Source organism: Tamandua tetradactyla, chromosome 12 (assembly GCF_023851605.1).
Source record: "Tamandua tetradactyla isolate mTamTet1 chromosome 12, mTamTet1.pri, whole genome shotgun sequence".
Lineage (NCBI taxonomy): Eukaryota > Metazoa > Chordata > Mammalia > Pilosa > Myrmecophagidae > Tamandua > Tamandua tetradactyla.
The window spans coordinates 91,227,156-91,252,114 of NC_135338.1; the positions used below are offsets into that span (position 1 = coordinate 91,227,156).

The following is a 24,959-nucleotide window of genomic DNA, read 5'->3' on the forward strand; positions in this document are numbered from 1 at the left end:
AAAGATCTAAAAACATTCATTAAAGCCTACAGCTTGAGAAACCTAGGGTAAATTATATTTTTCACACTGTTTTACAGTGAAAAAAATGACTCCCAAAACAATAAAATTAAACAAATGAGGAATTAAATAAAAACAATTACAAAGAATAATGTAAATTGAACTATCTAAATGCTGTGGATGGCACTTCCCATGCAAAACATGTGAAGCAACTGATAAAAATTAGTAAGAACGGTCTCCAGTATCCTAGAGCAGCTAGAAGTAAAAACCTAAAATTGTGGAATTGTAACCCATACCAAACTCTGAAATCTGTTCTATACCTATTTGTTAAGATGTACTCTGAAATTGATTGCTTTTTTTGTATATATGTTATCGGAAGAAAGAAGATAAAAAAGAGAAGTATAATAGAGAAGATAGGATTTAACAAATGAGTATGACTACTGAATCATTACATTGATACTGTTTTTGGTCTCCAATGTCTTGGAGCAGCTAGAAGAAAAAATAAAAAATTGTGAAACTGTAACTCATATCAAACTTTAAAATCTGCTCTATAATTACTTGTTAAAATGTACTTGAAACTTTATTGCTTTTTTGTATATATGTTGTATTTCACAATAAAAAAAATTAGTAAGAACTGTCAGGATTTCAGGATATTTCCTGAATATACCAGGGAGACAATTTCAAGAGACTGTTCTAATTTACTAAATATATATTATGCCTTATTAAAACTCTACGAGTCTAAAAAAAATTAAATGTAAACTTTATTTACAAGATTTATCTCCCCGTTTTAAGCAATATTTTAACCCACCCTGTACAGTCATATTAAAAGATAGTAGGACATCATTCCTTTACACAGGCACACACACACACATCCTTGATGTCTGCATATAGAGTTATAATATCATCCAATCATTTACAAACTGCTCGTGGCTGCTGCTTTTGCTCTTCAGCATTAGAAATGAGTTGCTGCAACACAAACCATAGCACCTACAAGCCTAAGATCAGATCCTGAAAGAAAAAGATTTTCTGATCACTGCAACAGATAATTATCAACTTAAATCACACTACATCAAGTCAACAGGATGATTATTTTAGCTATATCCCTGCTTTCAACTTCTGTACTCAATATCTCTCACAAAAGTAGAAACAATTGTTATTATCCCAATTTCCCAAAGCTTTGGATTTTTGTAAAACAGAAATTTATTCTAGGGAGGAACAACAAAGAAACAAAAAAAATTCAAATGAAATGGTATGCTAGAAGGTACAATATAATAAATATGCAAAACGAAAGGTACAAAGAAAACTCAGAGATTAGCCTACGAAAAGCTAAAAGTTATGTTTCAATACTAAGAGACAAGAGCTCAAAACATGCTTTATATGTTTGTTGTTTATAATCAAAACGTGCTTTATAAAACTGAAGTTACTTTGTGGTGTGCATATGAAGCACACATTTCTACATGATGATCTTTGTAAAGCAGAATCCTTCAAACTTGTCCTATCTTCTGCTTTGCAAATGGTACAAACAAAACAAACTGCAGGAAAGATTTTGGACAGACCCTGTACTAAGGAAATAGCATTTCAGTTGGTCAAAAGAGGACTAATTGTCAAAAACATAACTATTTGCCCTTTTCATTCCTAACTTATTTCACTTAACATGTTGTTCTCAAGTTTCCTTCACCTAGTTATTTGGTTCACAACTTCAATACTTCTTGCAGCTATTCAATATTCCATTATATGTACATACCACAGTTCACCCTTCAGTTATCAATGTACCCTTATGCCACCTCCATCCATTGAAAATTGTGAATCCTGCCACCATAAACACCAGTGTGCAAATATCCATTCTTGTCCTTATTTTCAGTGCTTCCAGGTATATAACTAATAACAGGGTTGTAGGATCATAAGGCACCCTATATTTAGTCTCCTGTGGAACCACCATATCAACTTCCTACCAACAGTGAATAGGTACATCTCTCCACATTTTCCCCAGAACTTCTGTTTATTTTTAAACAGCTTTATTCAAAAACCATGCAATCCATCCTAAGTAAACAATCAATGAATCCCAGTATTATCACATAATTATGCATTTCCCATCCCCAATTTGTATGAGGGCATTTCCATTCTTTTGCAAAGAAAGAACAGGGAAAAAATGAATAAAAATTTAAATGCAACAATAAAATAAAAAAGGAAAGACACCACTACCAAGAATCATATACCCCTCCCCAATACCACCCTTACTGACCTTCAGCTTTGGTATATTACCCTTGTTAACTTACTGGAAGCATATTACAACATTACTGCTAACTATAGACCCTATATTACTGCATTTTTTCCACATTCCATCCCATTTTCAGCATCTTCCGCTGTTGACATTCATTTGTTCTTCCTCATGTAAAAATATTCTCATATTTGTACATTTAATCACCATCACTGTCCACTCCAGGTTTCACTAAATTATACAGTCTTAGTCTTTGTCTTCTTTCTTTCTTTCTTGTGTCCTTCCTTCCTCTTTCAACCATATTCACACTCAGCTTTGTTCCGTGTATTTACAACACTGAGCCTCACTAATATAGACTAATTACAAATACAAACTAAGACTTGAATTCAAGAGCATGGGTTATCAGATTGGGGCCTCTTATGAAGACTCCTAGACTGTAAACTCTTACAGCAGTCACATCTATTTTAGAGGTGTAACTGTAACTCAGAATTTCTAAATTCTGAGATGCAAAGCTCTTTGTGTTTAACTGATCACTCCCAAGAATGCCAGGTATCTGTGTGACACCTGCTACTCAGAGCTAGAGTTCTTATAGCTATGAAAGTCAGCATTACCCCACACAACAACTGTTAAAAATTCTAAAAAAGATTTTTTTATTTTAGGTCAGATTTCAATTAGCCATATGAATGAAGCTGATCTGGTTAGGAGTAAGGTAAATGAGAATAAAGGGGTAAAAATAAGTTACAAAATACAGTTTATTATATCTTGCATCACTAAAAAGTTGTTCCTTTTTTCACCGTGCACAGTTCACATAAGGCAAAAATATTTAGCGATCGGTTTTAGTATGCTGTATAACTTTTGTTTATATCAAAACTAATTCTTACAAGTTTTCCTTTTTTTTTTTTTTTTTTTTTTTACATGGGCAGGCACCAGGAATCGAACCCGGGTCCTCGGGCATGACAGGCAAGCATTCTTACCTGCTGAGCCACCGTGGCCCGCCCACAAGTTTTCCTTTTAAACCTCAAAATGTGTACTTAATAATTTGCCTGTTTATTTATGACCTAATAGTGAATTCTCTTATTAATAAAAGCCACTGAAAAAGGATCCTTTATCAAGCTGATGATTAGAGCTACCTTTACTTTTCCTGAAGTATATGAAGTATTGTACCAGAGTATCTATCTTTTAAAAGGAATATGCTTTAAGATGTCATCATTTTGATGTGAATCATGTAAATATTGGTATTATGCAGTTTATTACACAGTACTTCAAGAGATTCACTTAATTGCTTTTCTGCCCACATATATAGTCCATTTACAGTAGTTTTTAAAAAAAGACATTAAAAGAATAGTTTATATCAAAATACATTAGCTGGATGCTAATTGTCTCCTCACCTGTATTTACAGGTGTTAGTTCAACTGCTTTGCTAGTTGCAGAGCTGTATTATCAGAATAAAAGTGTATTTATAAACTGTATGGAAGTAAAAGTTAGGAATAAAACCATTTTCTTTAAAAAAAAAATACAGGGTAAAGGATGATATTGACCATTTTAAAACTTTAAGTTCTACGTAAGACCAAAGGAAGAGATGTTCAAAATGTATATTTTCTGAAGTACACTACCTAATTTAACTTGTAGGTCAGTTTATTCAAACACCATAATTACATGGAACCTTGAATAGGGATTGAGACCTTGCTAGTTTATAAAGGTTACTGTCATACCCCATTATATCCCTAAGTAATCTGAGCAAAAGATAAAAGTATTTGCAAAGTCCCCTTGAGGGATTGGGGAAAAATGCGGAAATATTAAATTTCCCCACCTAGGTAAGACCCGATATTATCACAAGCATTGGGGACTACCAATTTAACAGGCCAAGCCCTTGATCTTAGGGTTTGCCCTTTTGAAACTTATTCCTACAAGAAGAAGCTAAGACTACTTATAATTATGCTCGAGTCATCCCCAGAGAACCTCTTCTGCTGCTCAGATGTGGCTTCTCCAAGCCAACCCTGCAGGTAAAATCACTACCCTCCCTCCTACGTGGGACATGACTCCCAGGGGTGCTCCCAGGTATGAGCCTGGCCCTGGCATTGTGGGACTGAGAAAGCCATCTTGAACAAAAGGGGAAGAAAAATGAAACAAAAGTTTCAGTGGATGAGAGATTTCAAATAGAGTCAAGAGGTCTTTCTGGAGGTTATTCTTATGCAGTATACAGAAATGAAACAAAAGTTTCAGTGGCCAAGAGATTTCAAATAAAGAGGCCATTCTGCAGGTTATTCTTAAGCAATATATAGATACCCTTTTTCAGTTCTTGGTGCACTGGAGTAGCTAGAAGGAAATGCCTGAATCCACTGAACTGTAATCCAAGAGGCTTGATTCTTGAAGATGACTGTATAACTATATAGCTTTTAAGTTGTGTTCATGTGGCTATAAAAACCTTGTGACTGACACTCCCTTTATCCAATGCATGGACAGATAAATAAGAAAATAAAGACAAATAAATAATAGTGGGGGACAGGGGGTATGAGATGTTTTAGGTGTTCTGTTTTACTTTCATTTTTGTTCTTGATTTCATAATAATGAAAATGTTCAAAAATCGATTGTGATGGCAAGCGTACAACTATATGATGATACTGTGAATCACTGATTGATACTTTGGATGATTATATGGTATGTGAAAATATCTTAGTACTTATGTGACTATAACTCAATAAAAGTGTATAAAAAAAAAAACTGTTCGACCAAATATAAATTTCTTCCTTACAGTAACATTTCTTCAAGATGATCAAACAAAATGTTCTCTAGGGCACATGATACCTCAGAAACAGCGGCTAAAATTAGGAGAACACGTCACAGAATATTAATATCCACATGTCAAGCTAAGGCAGAAATAAAGTATCTTAATACCCTTAACTAATGGGTTTCCTTTTTTATATTCATATCTGTACTGGTTTGAAAGTAGTATTATGTACCCTAAGAAAAGTCATATTTTAATCCTGATCATATCTGGTAGGAGCAGCCGTTTCTGTTAATCCCTATCCAGCACTGCAGGTTGGAAACTTGATTAGATTATCTCCATGGAGATGTCACGCAACCAATTTGGGTATTAACTTTTGATTAGATGGACATGCGACTCCACCCATTCCAGGTGGTCTTGATTCCTGGAATCCTTTAAAAAAGGAAACATTTTGGAGAGAGTCAGAAATGAGAGAAACAACAGAAGCCTCAGAGCCAACAGAAATTTCACAGTAGGGCTGATACAGATGCAGACATGTAGAGAATAGAAACACAAGATATTTGGAGATGCTTGGAGCCCAGCAGATGCTGCCATGAGATGTTAAGCAAGCCAAAACCTGGAGAGAGCCAAGGGAAGCCAAGAGGTGAAAGCCAGCCCTGGAGAAACAAAGTGAGGAACCTTCACAGAACAGAGGCTGAAAGCAACGGAGCCCAGGAGCCAGACACCAGCAGATGCCAACTACCAGCTGACAAGTGTTCCTGATCCATCGTCTTGAGTGAAGATAATCTCTTGTGCGTGCCTTAATTTGGAACTTTCATTTCCTTAGAACTGTAAACTTGTAACTTATTAAATAACCCATCTAAAAAGCGATTCCAGTTTTGGTATATCGCATTATGGCAGCTAGCAAACTAACACAATATTTTTGGGAAAAACAATGTTTTCTTCAAGTGTTTGAAAATGACATTTTAAATACAAGCTGTTCAAAGAGAAAAGCTTTCTTCCACCATAAAAACAAATGCGAAAAAAAAAAAAAAATGCACCTCAACTCCAATCCATCATTCCATAAAGAATTCAACCGCCAATAAGGAAAACTTTGCCATAACACTCAGCAAATGATCTCATCTACTAGAAAAAGTAATTCAAAGTTCATCTCATCAATTATAAAAGCTGAGTACAGAAGATATTTCTAAAATGTAGTGATGATGGAATGCCACAATTGCTTAATAGCAGCAAAAAATCACCAATATTTAGGAATCAAAACCTCACCCATCCACTACAGCAGTCAAGTACACAACAGCAAATCACTGGTGCAAACTCTGCCTCATTCTTTACCAGACATCAAATGATGTTCTCACTTTGTCCCATGAATGCTACTATGTAGGATACTCTTATTTCATTTCAGTGTGTTTATAAAGGATGTACTTTCTATTTTAGAATCTGAAGTTCCAAGAACAATAGTCTTGGTCATAAAAAAACCTGATGTTCAGAGTCTTTGGTGCATCTACTTTTTAACTATGCAATGTGGGAAACATTTTTATCATTTCTCTAAACCAGCATATTCTTATTTGTAGTACGGTGGTGGTGGTGGAGGGGGGAGATGTACTAAATATTTTCAGTATAATAAGATCAAATGTGGGAAAGCATTATGAAATTTATGAAGTAATGTACATGAAAATGCTCTCACTTATTGTAGATGCCAAGATTAAAAACTAATAATTGATAATCCCCATATCTTAACTTTTGACATCTGCTTTACAACATTGACATCTTTGAAAAGTACACTTAATAAAAACACTGGCTTCTGCTAAGAAGTCATGAGTAGGGCATACTGTTACATAATAGATAGCAGAATGTCTAAAAAAAGAGAAAAAGAGGCAATTGGTCCCAAACTCAGTAGAGGGATTACTATTAATGAATCCCAGACACCTATACAAGAGGAAGTGAGAGAGGATGCACGAAAGCAGCAAATAGAACAGGCAAATGACTAAGAATGAGGGAGGGTAGAGTGGAGGAAGATAAAAGAACCAACAATATGGGGACACACCAGAAGACCCCTAACATAGCAGTCTTCAACCAGAGGTGGTTTTTGACCCCAGGAAACATTTGGCAATGTCTAACATTTTTGGTTGTGACAGTTGGGTGGGTGTTACTGGTTCATAATGCCACAGATCCTAAAAATAGACAGAACAGCTCCCCACAATAAAGAATTATCCAACCAAAAATGTTAATAATGCCATGGTTAAGAAACCCTGCTCACTCAGAAATGGACAGCACAATACTACCCAATTGTAATGCAATTATGTTAAAACACTGAATGAAGCTGCATGTGAGGTATAGGTTTTTTGTTTTTGTTTTTTTTTCTTTCTATTATTGTTCTAATTCTTATTCTGTTGTCTTTTTATTTCTTTTTCTAAATCGATGCAAATGTACTAAGAAATGATGAATATGCAACTATGTGATGTTATTAAGAATTACTGATTGTACATGTAGATTGGAATGATTTCTAATTGTTTTGTTAATTCTTTTTTTAATTAATAAAAAAAAAATTGTAAAAAAAAAAAAAAAAAAAAGAAACCCTGCTCTAACAAAAGGCAGAGAAAGGAAGGCTGAGGGGTCTTTTCTTCCAGAAACACACTACAGTGAACATGTCAGCAAAAAAAGAAAACCAGTTTATGACTGCTATGGTCACAGTGGTAGAGAAGGCAGCATAGTCAGAGTGCATTACCAAGTTTCCGTACCTGTCTCCTCAAGATTCATCAGCTATCCTTAAAAAATAAAGGTGAAAGCCACACCCCAAACAAAATGGCAAAGTGAGGCATTTCAAGGCTCCACCCTACACAAAAAATTGAACCACCACCAAGTACTGGCAGAAAAATCTTTTTCAAAGCTTCAGATGCCCCAATATATCCCAGGGTAATTTGGGCAGGGAATAAAAATTATTTGGAAAGTCCCCTTGGAGGACTGGGAAGAAAGGAGGAAATTTCAACTTTCACATCTGAGGGATTCCTGATATTCTCACAAGCGGTGGGGACAACCAATTCAGTAGGCTGAGCCACCTCAATCTTGAGGATCACCTCTATGAAGCTTATTCCTACAAAGGAGAAGCTAAGACAACTTATAATTATGTCTAAGAGTCACCCCGAAAGATCATCTTTAATTGTTCAAATGCAGCCTCTCTCTCTAAGCCAATCTGGCAAGCGAACTCACTGCCCGCCCCACTATGTGGGATTATGATTCCCAGGGGTGTAAATCTCCCTGGCAATGTGGGACCTGACTCCCTGGGATGAGCCAGGATGATACTCCTTTTATCCAGGGTATGGACAGATGAGTTAAAAAAAAAAAAAAAAGAGATAAAATGTAAGTAAATAATAGGGGAAGACAAAGGGTAAAAATTGGGTAGATTGAAATACTGTGGGTCAATGAGAGAGAGGGGTAAGGGGTATGGGATGTACAAGTTCGCTTTTTTTAATTTCTTTTTCTGGAGTGATGCAAATGTTCTAAAAATGATCATGGTGAAGAATGTACAACCATGTGATGATACTGTGAGCCACTGACTGTATTGTAACAACGTTGGACTGTATGTATGTGGATACTTCTCAATAAAAATATTTAAAAATACAAGATATAATGGAGAGGTTGGAGGGAACTGCCTGAAAATGTAAAGCTGTGTTCCAATAGCCATGTTTCTTGATGATGATTAAATGATGATAAAGCTTTCACAATGCGACTGTGTGACTGTGAAAACCCTGCATCTGATGCTCCTTTTATCTACCTTGTCAACAAACGAGTAGAGCATATGGAATAAAAATAAATAATAGGGGGAACAAATGTTAAAATAAATTTAGTTTGAAATGCCAAAAAAATAAAAATAAATAAATAAAAACAATACAAACAAAAAAACAGCAGGGTCTCACAGTTACACAGGAAGCACAGTAATCCTTGAACACATACTGGGGACATTTATACTGGCCCAATATTTCTGGTGGTGGCCTGAGGGACTCACCATCTTGGAACTTTGCTTTGTGTAAAAAGTGGCAGACCCAACTTTCCACCGAATGCAACCTAAGATAAAGGATTGCAGGATGTAGGACAAAGTGCAGTGTTCAAGGACCATGAAGAAACTGTTTCCTAGGGAAGAGCAGACTTCTGTATCCATAGAAACACAGGAATTCCTAAGGCCATGCATACATGCTAGAAACAAGACTCATGCACAGACAGGAATAGGGAAGACCCCACATGTTCGCTTGGGGCTTTTATACATACTCACTGTACGGATTAGAAGGAGAGCCCTAGCACAGGTCAATCTGCAAAGACTGGGAAAGGTGTTTTCTTTTTTCCTTTTTTTTTTTTATTTTTGTGTGTGTGTGTGTGTTAAGCTCTGGCATTTAGGGAAAGCTCTAGCATAATACTATCTGGATACAATTTAAGGAACAGACAGCTCAGAGTCTAAATTTCAGTAATAATACATTAAAATATCAAAAGGTCCAGGTTTCACACAGAAAGAAACAGGAAGTGATGACCCAAGAAAAGGAGAAGACTAAAGCACTAGAAACCATCAAGAGGGGGAGCAGACCTGACATTCAGACAAAGACTAAAAAATGGGCCTAAATCAGCTCAAAAAGCTAAAGGAAATCCAGAAAACAAAAATAATATCAATACAAAGATGAAAAATTATGAAAAAGAATCAAAGTTGTAGACCATAGTAAAAGAAACTTTAAACTCCCTAGAGGGGTGCAATAGCAGATTGGAGCTGGCAGAAGAATCAGTGAACTTACAGATAAAACAAATGAAATTATACAGTCTGAGGAGCAAAAAAAGAAACAAATGAAGAAAAGAACCTGAGGAAATTGTGGTACGCCATCAAATGTACCAATATATGCATTACGGGCATATCTGGAGAGAAAGGGGAAGAGAACATAATCAAGGAAATAATAGCTGAAAACTTTTCAAATTTAACAAAAGACATGTATATATAGCCATGATGTTCAATGAACTCCACACAGGACAAACCCAAATAGACCCACACCTCTCATTCTGTACTAAAACTGTCGAATGCAAAATAGAGAGAATTCTGAGAGCTGTAAGAAAGAAGCAGCGTGTTACATACAAGGAACATTTAATGAAATGTTCAATAAGACTAAGTGCCTATTTCTCATTGGAAACCACAAAGGCAATGAGAAAACATGTAAAGTTCTGAGGCAAAGCACTGCCAACCAAGAATTCTGTATCTGGCAAAAGGTCTTTCAATAACTAGGAAGGAATTTAGACATTTCTAAATAAACAAAAGCTGAGGGGCTTTGTCAACGCTAGACCAGCCCTACAAGAAATGCTAAAGAGCGTTCTATCGGTTGAAAGGAAAGGACACTAGACAACTAATTGGAGCTACATAATGAAATAAAAATCTCCAATAAAGATGACATGAGTAAGTAAAAATATCAGGAATAGTAAATTTTTTATTTTAACTCCACTTGTTTCATTCTATAGGATCTAAAAGGCAAACGCTGAAAATGTAACGATAAATCCACGGTTCTGGACTCAATGTATAAATATGTAATTTGTGACAAGAATTACATAATGGTGGGGGAACAGCGCAGTATGGGAACATAGTTTATGTATCCTATTGATGTTAACTTGGTATCAACACAAGCAAACTGCTATAGATTTAGGACGTTAAAACTAAGCCACATGGTGATCACAAAGAATATGCAAACTCAGAGAAAGAAAGAAATTTAAGGGCTGGAGGAGTCAGAGGGTACAAGGGCAATGCGGAGGAGTTAATGTAATCAAAAGACAGATACTAGAAGACCAGGCAAAAAAGGAAGAGCTTTTATGCTGTCTATAAGACACATTTTAGACTCAAAAGTCTGAAATAACAAGGAAGGAAAACTGTATTCCATGCAAACAATAACCAGAAAAGAGCTAGATACCTGTAATACTATTACACAAAACAGACTTAAAGAACAAGGTATATCAGTAGAGATAAAGAGGGACATATCAGAAAAAGGGTCAATTCATCAGGAACATATACAATGACAAATGTACATGAACCTAACAACAGAACCCCAAAACACATAAAACAAAAAAGGACAGAATTGAAAGGAGAAATATACCATTCAACAACTATCACTAAAAATTAAAATACTTCACACAATAATTGAAAGGATATCTAGACAAAGTCAGCAAAGATACAGAAGACATGAGCAAATACTATCAATCAAATTTGACTTAATGGACATAAGTTTACAGAACACTTGACTCAACAATAGAATATATTTCTTCTAAGCATACATGGTCAATTTGCCAGGATAAACCACATTCTACGCCAAATAATAAGTTACAAAAAATTCAGACAAAGCATGTTCTTTAACACAGAATTAAATTAAACATCATTGGGATATCCCTTAATATTTGGAAATTAAATACACTGATAAAAATTTTTTAAAAACAAGCATCAAAGAAGAAATTAGAAAATATTAGAAACTGATGGGACATAGTTAAAGATTATTTGAAAACAGATAAATCTTTAAATACACTGAACAAGAAAACAAGACAAAACATAAATTACCAAAGCCAAAAATGATTTTGATAAGTAACAATCCAAAAATAAAAATTAAAGGGATTATAGGGAAATACTATAAACAACTTTATGCCATCAAATTAGACAACTTACATGAAGAATGAACAAACTCCTACAAAGATACAAATTAACAAACTGAGTTAAGCAGAAGTAGAGAGGGTGGCAGGGGTAATCAGCGGTAGAATTTGCACCTGCTATGCGGGAGACCCGGGTATAACCGCCAGTGCACGCACTCAAAAAAACACATGGTGAACTAAATTCCCTATGATATACATATCACATATGCCTCTGCGTGTGTGTTTACTGATACAGATATACATATATGTAGAGACACATATCCAAAACAGAAGAAATAGAAAATCTTAATAGACCTATAACTTGAAAATGAATTAGCTGTTGAAAATATTCCATAATGAAAACCCTTTAGGGCTACACTGGTGAATTCTATCAAATATTTAAACACAAAATAATAGTGATCTTGAACAAACTCTTTCAGAAAATAAGGATATCACTTTACATGTGTTCTCTTGATCCTGAGATAAATGTCAGACCAACAACACATCGTAGATACACACAACTACAGTCCCTCAAAAGCACAGATGCAAAAATCTTTTAACAAAATATTAATAAACTGAATTCAGTAACATTCAAAAATAATTAGACCACATAACTACATTAGATTTATCAAAGAAATGAATCCAAAAAGCAATTAATGTAATATACTATATTAGTCAACATAGCATATTACAGAGATGAGATATAATCATCTCAAAAGGAAATAGAAAATAAGCATTTGATAAAATCTAAATTTTTAGATTTTTAGAAAGGGATCTTCCTCAAGCTAATAAAGGGAATTCACAAAAACATCTATAGCTGCCATCTGTTTACTAGTGAAAGAGTGAATGCTTTACCTCAAGAGCAGAGACAAGGGAAGGACGCTCACTTCTACCAATTCTATTCAACATTCAACTGTATAAAGCAGTTCTAATAGACAAGAAGAATAGGAAACATCCACATAGGAAAAAAAATTAAAACTGCCTTTATTTGCAGAAGACATAATTCTATATGTAGAATATATTAAGGAATACACAAAACCACCAGAAGTAATAAATAAGTATAAGCACATTGATAAGATATAAGATAAATATACAAAACTGAATTCTAATTCTGTAATTTTGGTACAATCTAAAAATTTGACTCAGAAAATTTCATTCACAATATAATCAAAAATAATAAAATGACTACAAATAAATCAATAAACAAATAAATCATTTGTACAGTACTTTTGTACAAAGTCAAGACTTGTACACTGAAAAATACTAAACATTGCTGAGAAAAATTACAGATCTAAATGAGCAAAGAAAATCTTCCATGATGTTTTAGAAGAATTTAATATTAAGATGGCAAATCTCTCTAAATTGATTAAGATTCAACATAATCCTTATCAAAATTCCAGTAGGTTTTATTGTAGAAATTAACACATTAATCCTAAAATGTACACAGAAATCAAAGGATCTACAACAGGCAAAACAACTCTGAAAAGAAAAAAAAATTGGAAGACATATTTCCCCATTTTAAAACACTATAAAAAATAAAACATACTATAAAGCTATACTAATCAAGATAATGTAGTATGGGACAAAATAAGTAACTATGGGACAGAACTGAGAGCCAAGAATTAGACCTTTATATTTATGGCCTCAACTGACTTTCAACAAAAGCGGTAAGGCAATTCAATGGAGAAAAGATAGTCTTTTCAGCAAATGGCAATGGGACAACTTCCAAAATATCTCTACAAAAAACTGAACACAGAAACTCTTGTCTCCCACTATAAACAAAAATTAAATAAAAATGAAATGTAAACCTAAATGTAAGAGCTAAAGTTATAAAACTTCTATGAGAAAATAAAGGAGAAAGTCTTTGTGACCTTAGATTAGTCAAAGATGTCTCAGACTGACAACCAAAACACAATCTACAAAAGAAAAAACTGATAAATTAGACTTCATCAAAATTTGAAACTTTCGCTCTTTAAAAGACAGCATTAAAAAAAGGTTGCAGGGGTGATTCAGTGGTAGAATGCGCACCTGCCATGTAGGAGACTCAGGTTCAATCCCTGGCCTATCTACCTCCCCCCCAAAAAAAAGGAAATGAAAAGACAAGCCACAAATTGGAATGAAGTACTTTCAGATCATGTACTGATAAAGCATTTCTATACAAAATATTTTCAAAACAAAACAAACAAAAAAAATACCTCTTCAGCTCAATAAAACAAACAACCAAATCTAAAAACTGACAAAAGATTTGAACAGACATTTCACCAAAGATAAACAAATGACTAATGAATACATGAAAAGATGCCAACATGGATAAATCTCAAAAACATTATGCTAAATGAACAAAGCCAGATTCAAACTACCTATCAGGATACAACATTTACGTGACACTTCTACATAAGGTGACTCTCTCGAGTCAAAAGATGAGTGGTGGGTGCTGGGGCTGCAGGTAGAAGGAAAGATTAACTGCGCATAGGCAAGAAAGACCTCTGGGTGAGGGAAATGTTAGGAAAACTGGACTGTGGTGATGGCTGCACAACTCTTAACCATTTACTAAAAATACCGAAATGAATATTTACAATGGTGCTTTTGATGATACATAAAGTATATCTCAATAGTTTTGCTTTGTTTTGTTTTAATTAATAACCCACAAGAGAAGGGGATCGTTTCTGTGTTGCTCGTTAGGCTGTCCAAAATGCCTTGCAGTGTACGGCACATCGTAGGCACTCAAATCTTCTGTGAATTAAAAAAAAAAAAAAAAAAGGTTGTGGTACATTTACCAGTCAATTCAACAACTATCAACTGAGTTGTCTACAAAATGCCAGGTACAATTCGAGGCACTACAGATCCAGCAATGAATAAAATAAACAAAAATCCTTGCTACTTTTGAATGTTTCATTCAGTGTCAGGAAAAATGAGGAAATAGAAAAAAAAGATAGATGCTAAAATCCAGTAGGGATAATAAGCATATCTAATAGGCTACTTTAGGCAGACTGAAAAGATTTCTTAAAGGAGGTAGTCATATGAACTAAAACAAATCTGTTAAACGGGTGGCAATGTGAAGATCGGGAGGGAGTATTCCAAAAGATGAGCATGTTTAAGGGACAGAAAGAAGCCAGAACAGGTGAAACATGCTGGGTAATGGAGAGAGTGGTATGAGATGAGGCAGAGTCCTGTAATCCAGATGGAGTAAGGTCTTCCAAACTTGGGCAACGGTCAGATTTTATTCCAAGTATCATGGAACACCATAGGATGATTTTAAGTTTTATGAGGTGTGTGCCCATCTTTTCCATAAAAATCTTTCCAAACAGTAAATAAAGACATTCTACAGTTCTTCAATTTGTTAAAGAATTGAGTATGACCTAAAGCCGGTATTTCTGTAATCAATAATATGGATTTAAGATTTTTTTTAATGCTTGTCAGAATGTATACCATGTATACTTCACTTCAATTATAATGGCTACCTTATAACCATAGTGAGGTCTGATGTTTCCTGTTTAACAATTATTTCACAAATGTATCAACTGATTCAGACTTTTGTAGACAATATGCTTTTCTCATTAAGAGGCTGATTACTGTGCCTTTTCTCACTTATTACGGAACATTGATAATTTTGTTCCTGTCTCAATTTAATGTTCTGCTTTCCCCCAAAACATGCCAACTGTTTTCTCCAAGGTCTAATAGGAAAGTGAAAAAGCATTGGCATTCCAAACATTCTAGCAGCTTTTGAAATACACAGGAAGGAGCTTACTTCTCCGGCATAATAAAGTGCAGCAAGGACCAGAGCTCTTTGAGGGAATTCTGAAGAGGGGTCCCCGTAATCAGGAGCCTATGGTTGGACTTGAAATCAATCAGAGTTTTATACAATAAAGAGTCATCATTCTTCAACCGATGGGCTTCATCCACTCCCAGGAAGGCCCAGTTAATACTGCCCAGCACAGTCTAAAGTAAAAACAAAACAGAACGAGCCACCAAGTCAGACGGGAACCCAAAAGTGTTTTCAACTGTTTCAAGTGTTAGTTATGTCTGTATAAATACCATCACAGAGGTATAAATGGACACACGTATTCTTCACATTAGGACTTTTTTGTTTATCGTATTAGTGATCTGAATGGTGTCTAATGAAAAGAGAATATCATCATCTACAGGTATAAATAGGTGGGTTTTTAAAATTAAGAATTTCTGTATGCCCCAAAGTAAGAACACAAAAATTGGTATGCTGGGCAAAAGCAAAACAAAAACCAAAACACAACAGTTTGAATTTTATCTTAAGTATCTTCCCCTGCCTATTTTATGCCCCAACCCTGAAGTATACAAACACCAAGAGTCACCAATTTGAGCTCGTTTGTACTTCTATTACCAATGGGATCTATCTACTATATATATTTGTTAGTAACTATGGAAACTTGGTATTTAAAGAGCTCCATTTTTCTTTCCTCCTCAGAGACCATCTGTTCTGTCCTCACATCAACTGTCCCAGAAAATACATTCATGATGTATTAACAAGAGGAAGTGCTTACGATGGCATTCAAGCCCTCGTTTCTAATGACAGGCTACAATCTCAGATAAACTACTGGTCTCAATGCCATTTCTTCTCTGTAAATCAATTGGATTAGGTGACCTAAGGTCTCCCTTGAAGTGTAAGGAATTGTTTTTTAGTTTAAAATCTTAATATTCTTTTTTTTTCTTTTCACATTTTTTTACAATTGGTTGCTTTTTTTAAGTAAAGGAAAAAAAAAACCTGGCAAGTGGGAGAAACTGATCCAACCATTTGGACTAGTCCCATTGTATAAGATACCTTTTAGCCACCAGTTACACACCTTGTCTTTTAACAGGATCTCATATGTTGTTATAAGTGCGTTGAACCTCAGCCTTTTGGTTTGAGAATGAATCCATTCATATTCCCTTATCTATAAGAGAAAATGGTAATTAAGACATAATTTCTACTTTTACTTTATCACCAACAGGTCTTGATATAAAACAGAGAAACATGCCATTTTTAAAAATCTGCTTATCATTTTATGAATACCTTATACATTTAAAAATGACTTAAGCAACCAAAATAAATAATATAAGAGAATTAAAAGGGTGATCACCAGACAGCAACAACTTAATTGCCAGAAGTCAAATAAATTGGAATCTTCAGTCATACTCGACCAAGAAAATGCCTTTTTTCAGCATTTAAACCCTGGCAACTTGGACTCATGTAAGGATCTCCCAGAGGAAAATTTTCTCAAAGAAATATAATTTGAATACTCTTCAGGTAGGGTAACGATACTTTCATTAACAAACAGAACAAATTCCAACTTCTGGCTCAGAAATTGTATTAACTGTATAGCAGAAACGTGTCACCAAAGAAAAAGAAAAGGAGGCTTATAGGATGAAGATGTAACTTAATATAAATGAAAATAACATCAATGTAAAGGAACACAAGACTAACACATTAACATAACCTGGTGCCCAGCAAACACAAATGGCTCATGGCAACGCCATTACACTCTGGGTTCAAGTTAGGATACAGAGGTTAGGACAATGAGTACCTGCAGGTGATCACCACCAAGTGTGAGGAAAGAACCAAGAAAAAAAATATTGGGGATCACAAAAGAAACTTCCCTGACTTTACAATTTTACGTGGACTTCACTTTCTCTGTTTGGCTCGATCTCTGGAAGCACTGCTTGTAAGCTCTTTTGCAGAATCTAGGGAGGATTTTTTCTTTTATCTTTTTGTCAAGGTTGAAAAACAGATTCAGCGTGGGCAACGGTGGCTGAGTGGCAGAGTTCTCACCTGCCATGCCAGAGACCCGGGTTTGATTCCCGGAGCCTGCCCATGCCAAAAAAAAATGGATTCAGATGTCTAGGAACTACTATATGCTAAGAAACTCAAAATTAGGGCAATGAAACCTACCAGAGTTTAAGTTAGGCAACTTTAACGAAAATGTGTATAAAATTTTGAATTAGCATAAAAATATATCATTGTAACATATATCTCAAATGTTTGAAGATTGCTGATGGCTTGCCTTTTATTACAAGCAGTCTCCTGTATGTTTATTAAAACATGCAGTAGGGAAAGAGCAAAGCTCTGGGACCAGACAGATGTCTGTCTCAGTCTCAGCTCTGCCACATCCTCTCTGGTCTGAGGATAGGTATTACTCTCTGGGTCTATTAAAAGAAGACCATCTACTTGAAAGACTACGATGAGCACTATCGTTAACACACATAAAGCACTCAGCAAAGGACCTGGCAGAGAGTAGATACTAAAAAAAAAGTTAATCATTATAACGAAAACATCTACTAAGCAAAGCTAAATTTAAGTTCATTTGTTCTAAATTCATTATGTCCAAGTCAGTTTGATAATAAACAAATAATTCTAATTTCTGCAGCCTTGAAATTGTTCATTTCCTTGCAAGTTAAGCTAATTAAACAAATTCTAAGAACCTGATTATTTACAATAGTATTGTTTCACGCAAATAGCAAAAATAACATTAATGCTCCACCAGATATTAACTCATAACTCTTTATAAATAACGTGGTCTTCTAAGTACATAAGACACAGAGAAGAAAAATTTAATACTGCAAACCAGCTAGTAGAGATTCCCAGTCAAGAAGTGCTACTGCTTTTCTATCAATAGTAAGCCTATGTTTCAAAGGATGTGTGAATTACATTTCTGTGGTACATAAATCTCTCAAGATCAGGGACATAGCCCAGTGCCAGAATTATAATTTTACTAAAGACTATAAAGGCTCTGGGTCAATTTCTAAAATACATTTACAACCCATATTCTATCCCAATTCTTTTTGTTTACACACCGTATTTCTGCTCATCAGGTCACCTATGTAAACCACTACGTTAATCTCCGGTGCCCAGATTTCAAACTCCCTCTGCCACGAAGTAAGGGTGGATAAAGGAACAACTATAAGAAAGGGGCCATATAGCTGGTGTTGGTGGAACAGGTAGGAGAGGAATGATATGGTCTGGATGGTCTTTCCTAGGCCCATTTCATCAGCAAGGATTACACTGTTACTTCTGCAGAAAGAAAAAAAAAATTATTAGTTCTCCAACAAAAAAAAAAAAAAAAAAAAAAACATTAAATGCACCAATACCAATGACACCACTGCATCACAATCTCAGGTGAACACAGAATCAACTGTGAGCCTCAACTACAGCCTCCTATCTGCAAATACACAAGCCTCCTACATAAGAAAGTAGAATCTACACAGAGCAAAAATCAATGGATCTAAGCATAATCAAGATTTGGGTAATTATGAGAGCCTAGCCAGACTGTTTTCCTCACTGTGCAATTAGGCTTTCTATAGCTATCCCTTAGAACAGAGAATGCAGGTTTTGTTATATTGATAAACACTAGCACCAGATGACTTTGAGCTCCATCAGTGCAGAAAGCATGGGCAGACTTGGCTGTCCCCACTGTTGATGAACCCTACCACCTCAGAGTCACGTGCCTTTGCTCAAATTACCCACATCATTCTACTGAATGCCACTGTATTGTTTAATGCCAAATACACTGCTCCCTAGGCCTAGATGCTGCAGATGCATAGGACTAATTTTAAGGACACTAGTCTTAAATAGTGGCACGGTGCAAATCAGATTTCTAAAACCCACCACACAACTGCTGAATTAGAATATCTGGGAAAGGGCTCAGGAATCTGAATTCTGAACGAGTACCTCTTAGAGATTCTGATGCAGGTGGTTCTTAGACCACACTTTCTGAGAATAACTGCTCGCCAAGATGAGCTGGACTTCAACAGGTTATAAGAAGGAAAGATTATATAAATATAAGAAAAAAATACTATATAGCCAAGTATATTCAGGAAATTAAAAATAGTCCATTTGGCAGAAAATTAGGAACACATGAGAGCAGTGATGATACAAAGATGAAAATGTATCAGAAAGTTGTTGGAAACCAGGCCACTGAAGGCTTACCCATATATAAAACATGCTTAATCACTGAATAAGGGGGAACTAAAACTAATAGTACAAGCTAAAGGTAACTTAACTGATCAAAAACCAGGGTATTTAATTCACTAAGAAGACATACAGTGTTTTAAAAATACATGTGTTCCACAGAATGGCTAATTATAGGGAAAAAAGCATACACACACAAAAAAAGAACAAAGTTGAATATATTCGGAGAAGGGAGAAATGAAGCCTAACTTCTATAAATCAGGTATACCTAATTTATGTACCATTCCATTATAATATATTCCTTTGAATAATTCTGCTCTTATTTATTATCTTTCCACAGTACTCAGGGGAAACCTGGTTAATTTTCTCCAATATCTACCCCTCTTAGCAAACCGTCACTAACAATATTGAACAGATTAAAGTAGACTTGAAATGATTCTCCCATTTTTCTAAAACCGCACCAAAACAGCACATTATTTTAATGTAACATTCCTAAGTTCAGGGCTTCACAGCTGCTCAGGCCTTTTTCAGTTACTATTGAATTGGTCTATTTAAAATAAAAAAGGCTGGCCAAAGAATACATACATTGAACAAGATACACAATACCTGTGCTCCTAAGAGACCTAAACTGAAAATGAGAGGGTTAGATTATGAGAGGGTTAGCGATTTCTAGCTTTATAACTATCCCTTAGGAAAATTAAGTCCCACTAGCCTCAGAAAAGAAAATCATTTTCAAAAAATTTGGAATAGTATATGAGACCCACATTTTCAGTCATACAAACTTACAGTGCCTCAAGACCTCTAAGTTTTGTAACAGAATGTTATATCAGATTTTACAAGAGACAGAGTAGTAAGTGGCTCACTTGGGAGACAGTTGTTGCAAATATATCTCTCTAACTAGGAACCATCTTTTCTGCATTGAGAAAACAGCTCACGGTTTTTTGTTTTTTGGTGGTGTTTTTTTTGCATAGCTCATGTTTTTAACTTCAGCCTGAAGTTTATTTCTGAAATTAGGATTTTTGCTTTGCTATAAAATATTAAAGCAATGAAGAGTATGCATGTGAAGAAATTTGTGACATTAGAAATATTTCTCACAGGGTAAGCTCCATGAGAAAAGGGCCTAGAAAATTCCTCAGCACGCAGTACTAAGAGACTACATGAATTTGAAGATGAGTTTGGTGAATAAAAGTTATGAATACTGCCAAAACACCTTTCAAACAATTTCTATCATTGTCTGTTTGGTTTGGGGTTTTAGTTTGTTTGTTTCGGTGAGATTAAGGTGGTCTCACTGCAAAAAGTAAAGACACCTTCCACAGATTCAATTTTCAGAGGGCTTAGTCTAAATGGGATAGCCTGTACAGCAAGCCCAGGTGGAAGACAAAAAATGACACTACACCATTACCACACAAAATTAAGTTGAAGGTTTTCAAAAAAAACATGCATTTTCTTTTTTCTTTTCAGAATAACCACTTTCAACACGGAAGATCTGACCAAATCAACTACGTTCATGAATAACATATTATAACATAGATTTCCAACTACAACACATTATCCTAAAATAACTAATTTACAAAGTTGTCTTCACTTCAGATTAAAATAGGACTGCATATGCATAGAAACTCTCAGATGGGACTTCTCTTAGGGTAATATGATCTCTTTATTTCTGCAATATAAGGAAAAAGTAAATCTTTGTGTGTAATAATAAAGAAAACAGAAACCTTAAAAGAAGTTACCAAGCATATTTTTCTACCTACTTGCACCAGGAATGAGCAAGCCAATTGAGACCTTCTAGCTGGTAATCTCGGAGCTCTAGATTCTCCCCTCCTAAATATGCCGGCTGTTTCTTTAAAGCGACAAATCGTGGTCTCTGCTTTAGAGCCTGAAAAACAAAAAATAACAAAGCTCAGGTCTGAAAATTCTCTTCCTGTTTCAATGTTAAAATGCCAGTCACAATTCAAGTGATCTGCATCAAGAATAAAAATTTACACTTAGCATGTGAATCATCATCCTCCTCCCTACCCTTCTCATTGTGGTCAAAGTTTCCAAAGCCGGATTCGATTCCAAAGCACTTTTTAGTAGACTTGTTCCTCTCCTAAAATAAGTTTGTGAACAGCATTAAACAGCACTAAAATTTACTAAATCAATTCTACTATATGGGAACAAGAATCTTCTCTTTCACAATGCCTGGCCACCTTTGTTATTTATTTTAAACAGTACCAAAGTGGGAAAGTCCACCACATACTAAATGCATAAGCTCTTTTCTATGACAGGATCTGTAAATTCTGAAATTCAGTCCATCCACCTTAAACCCTAACAGTGTGGGTTTGGTTTCCCAAGAAAGAATACTGTTTTCATCAACAAAGTTTTGTAGAACAGAATTCTAGAAAGGACATGTCACTACAGTTTGCACAAAATGTAGATTCTGTAGCTAAATTAGCATAGGAAATGGTAGACTAAAAAGTTATATAAATTCTGTTACTCATGACTTCTCAAAGTCTAAAATATTTGAGTGTATTTATTGAGAATTTACAGAAGAATTGTATTCAAGGCAGCTTCCCAAAGTTACTTAGCCACAAAAGTTTTTTTGTTTTTTTTTCAGGGAGCATTTCTCTCAAAATTAGTGCTCTAGGGCCACAGTGGCTCAGCAGGTAAGAGTGCTTGCCTGCCATGCCCGAGGACCTGGGTTCGATTCCCGGTGCCTGCCCATGTTAAAAAAAAAAAAAATCAGCGCTCTATGGAACCTACTATGAAAAGTGTCATTCTAATTGTGCATTTGATAATGTATTTACTGATTATCTCTCAGCTCTCCTCTCTGACACCACCTGACAATGAATGAATTCCTAACTCTCACCCTCCAAAAATCAGCTGGCCCCTCCTACCAAACCTTCCCCATTATGGTTTTCCCATTCAATCCTCCCACTGATACTTCCTCTTGCCCTCCACTTATTCTTCACCCATGGACTTCTGTGACATCTTACCAGCTGGACCTTCTGGCTTTAATAACTACCTACTCCAAAATGTCCCACATAGAGCCATCACCTTTCTAAATAAAATATTGCTTTCATCTCACTACTCTAGTCGGTAGTGGAGGCATTCTCATACCCAATATGATAAAGTCAAAATACCCTTCTACTTCATTGCACTCATACAACACTTTGGACTAAACGTACTTGCCAACATCACCTCTTCTCCAACCCCAGGGTCTATGTATTAGTTAGGGTTCCCTAGAGAAACAGAATCAACAGGAAATATCTGTAAATGTAAAATTTATAAAAGTGTCTCATGTAACTATGAGAATGTTGAGTCCAAAATCCACAGGGCAGGCTGTGAGGCTGACAACTCTGGTGGAGGGGCTGGACGAACTCCACAGGAGAGGCTCACCTGCCAAAGCAGAAAGAGAGCCCATCTCTTCTGATCCTCCTTAAAAGGCTTCCAGTGATTAGATAAAGCATCACTCATTGCAGAAGACACTCCCCTTGGCTGATTACAAACGAAATCAGTGGTGGATACAGCCATGATCATGATTTAATTCTATGAAATGTTCTCATAGCAACAGATAAGCCAGCACTTGCCCAACCAGACAAATAGGTACCACCACCCAGCAAGCTGACACTTGAACCTGATCATGACAGTCTGGTAGTACACCAATTACACTACCAAAAAAACATCTTTCTCTTGACATGTTTTATGGGAGGACAATTCCCTGGGAACCCTCTTGTCTGTTCATCCAAAACCAATAAATTAATTAAGGGCCAAGGCCAGTTCAAATACTATAGCTTACTCTTTGAAAAAGGTTTCAATGACCACTAGAGCTCAATGACTTCCAACTCTGAACTTCTCTAACCACATTTTCTCTGTAATACCCGTTGGCCTCTCAGTCACAAACTTCTTTTCACAGATAAAGATCTAATGCCACTAACCAGAAGGTTCTACATCTAGTTTTCTTACTCTGAAAGAATAAGATTCAAGTACACTACTTTTCAGAAAGAATAAGATTCAGAGATGGAAAGGGATTTGTAGAATCAATATACTATGCTTCTTGAGTGACATATACCCCTTTCCTACAAATTTATTCTCTTTAATGAAGTACTCAAATTCTTTCACACATCTTCATAATATCTCTATTTCTAACTCCTTTAAGTTCTAAGATTAAGGAGGTGAACAAGGGTGAGCCACAGTGGCTCAGCAGGCAGAGTTTTCGCCTGCCATGCCAGAGACCCAGGTTCACTTCTCGGTGCCTGCCTATGTAAAAATAAATAAAAAGAGGTCAAAACATTACACCATTCATCCTCGCTGTGTTAGTTAGATTCAGTTGTCAACTTGGCCAGGTGAGCATACCTAGTCTTGTTGCTGCGGACATAAGCCAATGGTGCGTGAACCTCATCTGTTGCCAATTACATCTGCAGTCAGCTAGGAGGCGTGTCTGCTGCAATGAGTGACGTCTGACTTAATTGGCTGGTGCTTAAATGGGAGATTGCAATGTAGCACTGCTAAGCAGCTCAGCATTCCTCATCTCAGCACTAGTAGCTCAGCCCAGGCCTTTGGAGATGCAGAAAGAAGTCACCCCGGGGAAAGTTGTTGGAACCCAGGGGCCTGGAGAGAAGACCAGCAGAGACCATCTTGTGCCTTCCACGTAAGAAAGAACCTCAGTGGAAAGTTAGCTGCCTTTCCTCTGAAGAACCAACAAAATAAATCCCCTTTTATTAAAAGCCAATCCGTCTCTGGTGTGTTGCATTTCAGCAGCTAGCAAACTAGAACACTCTCCTTCTGCTTTCATTACTTTTCTTTAATGCCAAGCTTAAGTCATCTCCTTTCGAATGAAAAAGGGAATCATCATTTACTTTTGTAATATTTTATCTTCCCAATGTGACTAAGGCTTAATATTAGTATGTCTCTCCCTTGGAAAAAAAAAGCAATCAATATACCTTGCATTCTCTTGTTGGGATGGTTTTTGAGTTGTTCCTATTGTGGAAACTATCAATGCAGCTCTGGAATTTTTTTCCAATCAAGGCTTCATCTTCCCAACTGCACTCTGAATAAGGCAGTCCCATCCACTTGCATAGATACTCAGGTTCATTTGAAGGTGTAGGCTTCCGACTGTGTGCTATTTCACATATAAAAATATATAGATCAACCACTGACAATTAGAGGAGGAGTGTTAGTGACATACTTTTTGGCCTTTACAAATGAGACTTTAAATTTTTTATGGCTTTTGTGACATTTTGTTTTATATATAACCAATAGAACACCAGATGGCAAAACTACAAACACTTTGCAACGCATGAACTGCTATTAAATGCTAACATTTACAGACAGGATATCTTGCTTACCTGGAAAATCTGTTTGACCCAATGTAGATTTACTTGTCTTCACAGCTAAATAAATACAAAGTAAGATAAAAAGAAATAAGAAATCATTATCACTGAGAAAAAGTGAGATTTTTTAGGTTGTATGAATAAGAATACTAG

General features: G+C 35.7%; 1 protein-coding gene across 9 annotated transcripts in view; it reads right to left on the reverse strand.

The window, feature by feature from the left end:
• The window catches only part of CHD2 (chromodomain helicase DNA binding protein 2), a 179,146-nt gene that overhangs the window by 87,707 nt on the left and 66,480 nt on the right, over window positions 1-24,959 (reverse strand). For 8 of the 9 annotated variants that reach the window (XM_077124105.1, XM_077124107.1, XM_077124108.1 and 5 more), the window contains 6 exons: window positions 24,822-24,866; window positions 24,417-24,595; window positions 21,246-21,370; window positions 18,378-18,594; window positions 16,391-16,480; window positions 15,322-15,512 (listed from right to left, as the gene is read on the reverse strand). In XM_077124105.1, the coding sequence (XP_076980220.1) occupies window positions 15,322-15,512; window positions 16,391-16,480; window positions 18,378-18,594; window positions 21,246-21,370; window positions 24,417-24,595; window positions 24,822-24,866 (847 nt within the window). Of the gene's footprint in view, window positions 1-15,321; window positions 15,513-16,390; window positions 16,481-18,377; window positions 18,595-21,241; window positions 21,371-24,416; window positions 24,596-24,821; window positions 24,867-24,959 lie in introns of those variants that run through there. The other variant, XM_077124112.1, reaches the window with a different exon arrangement.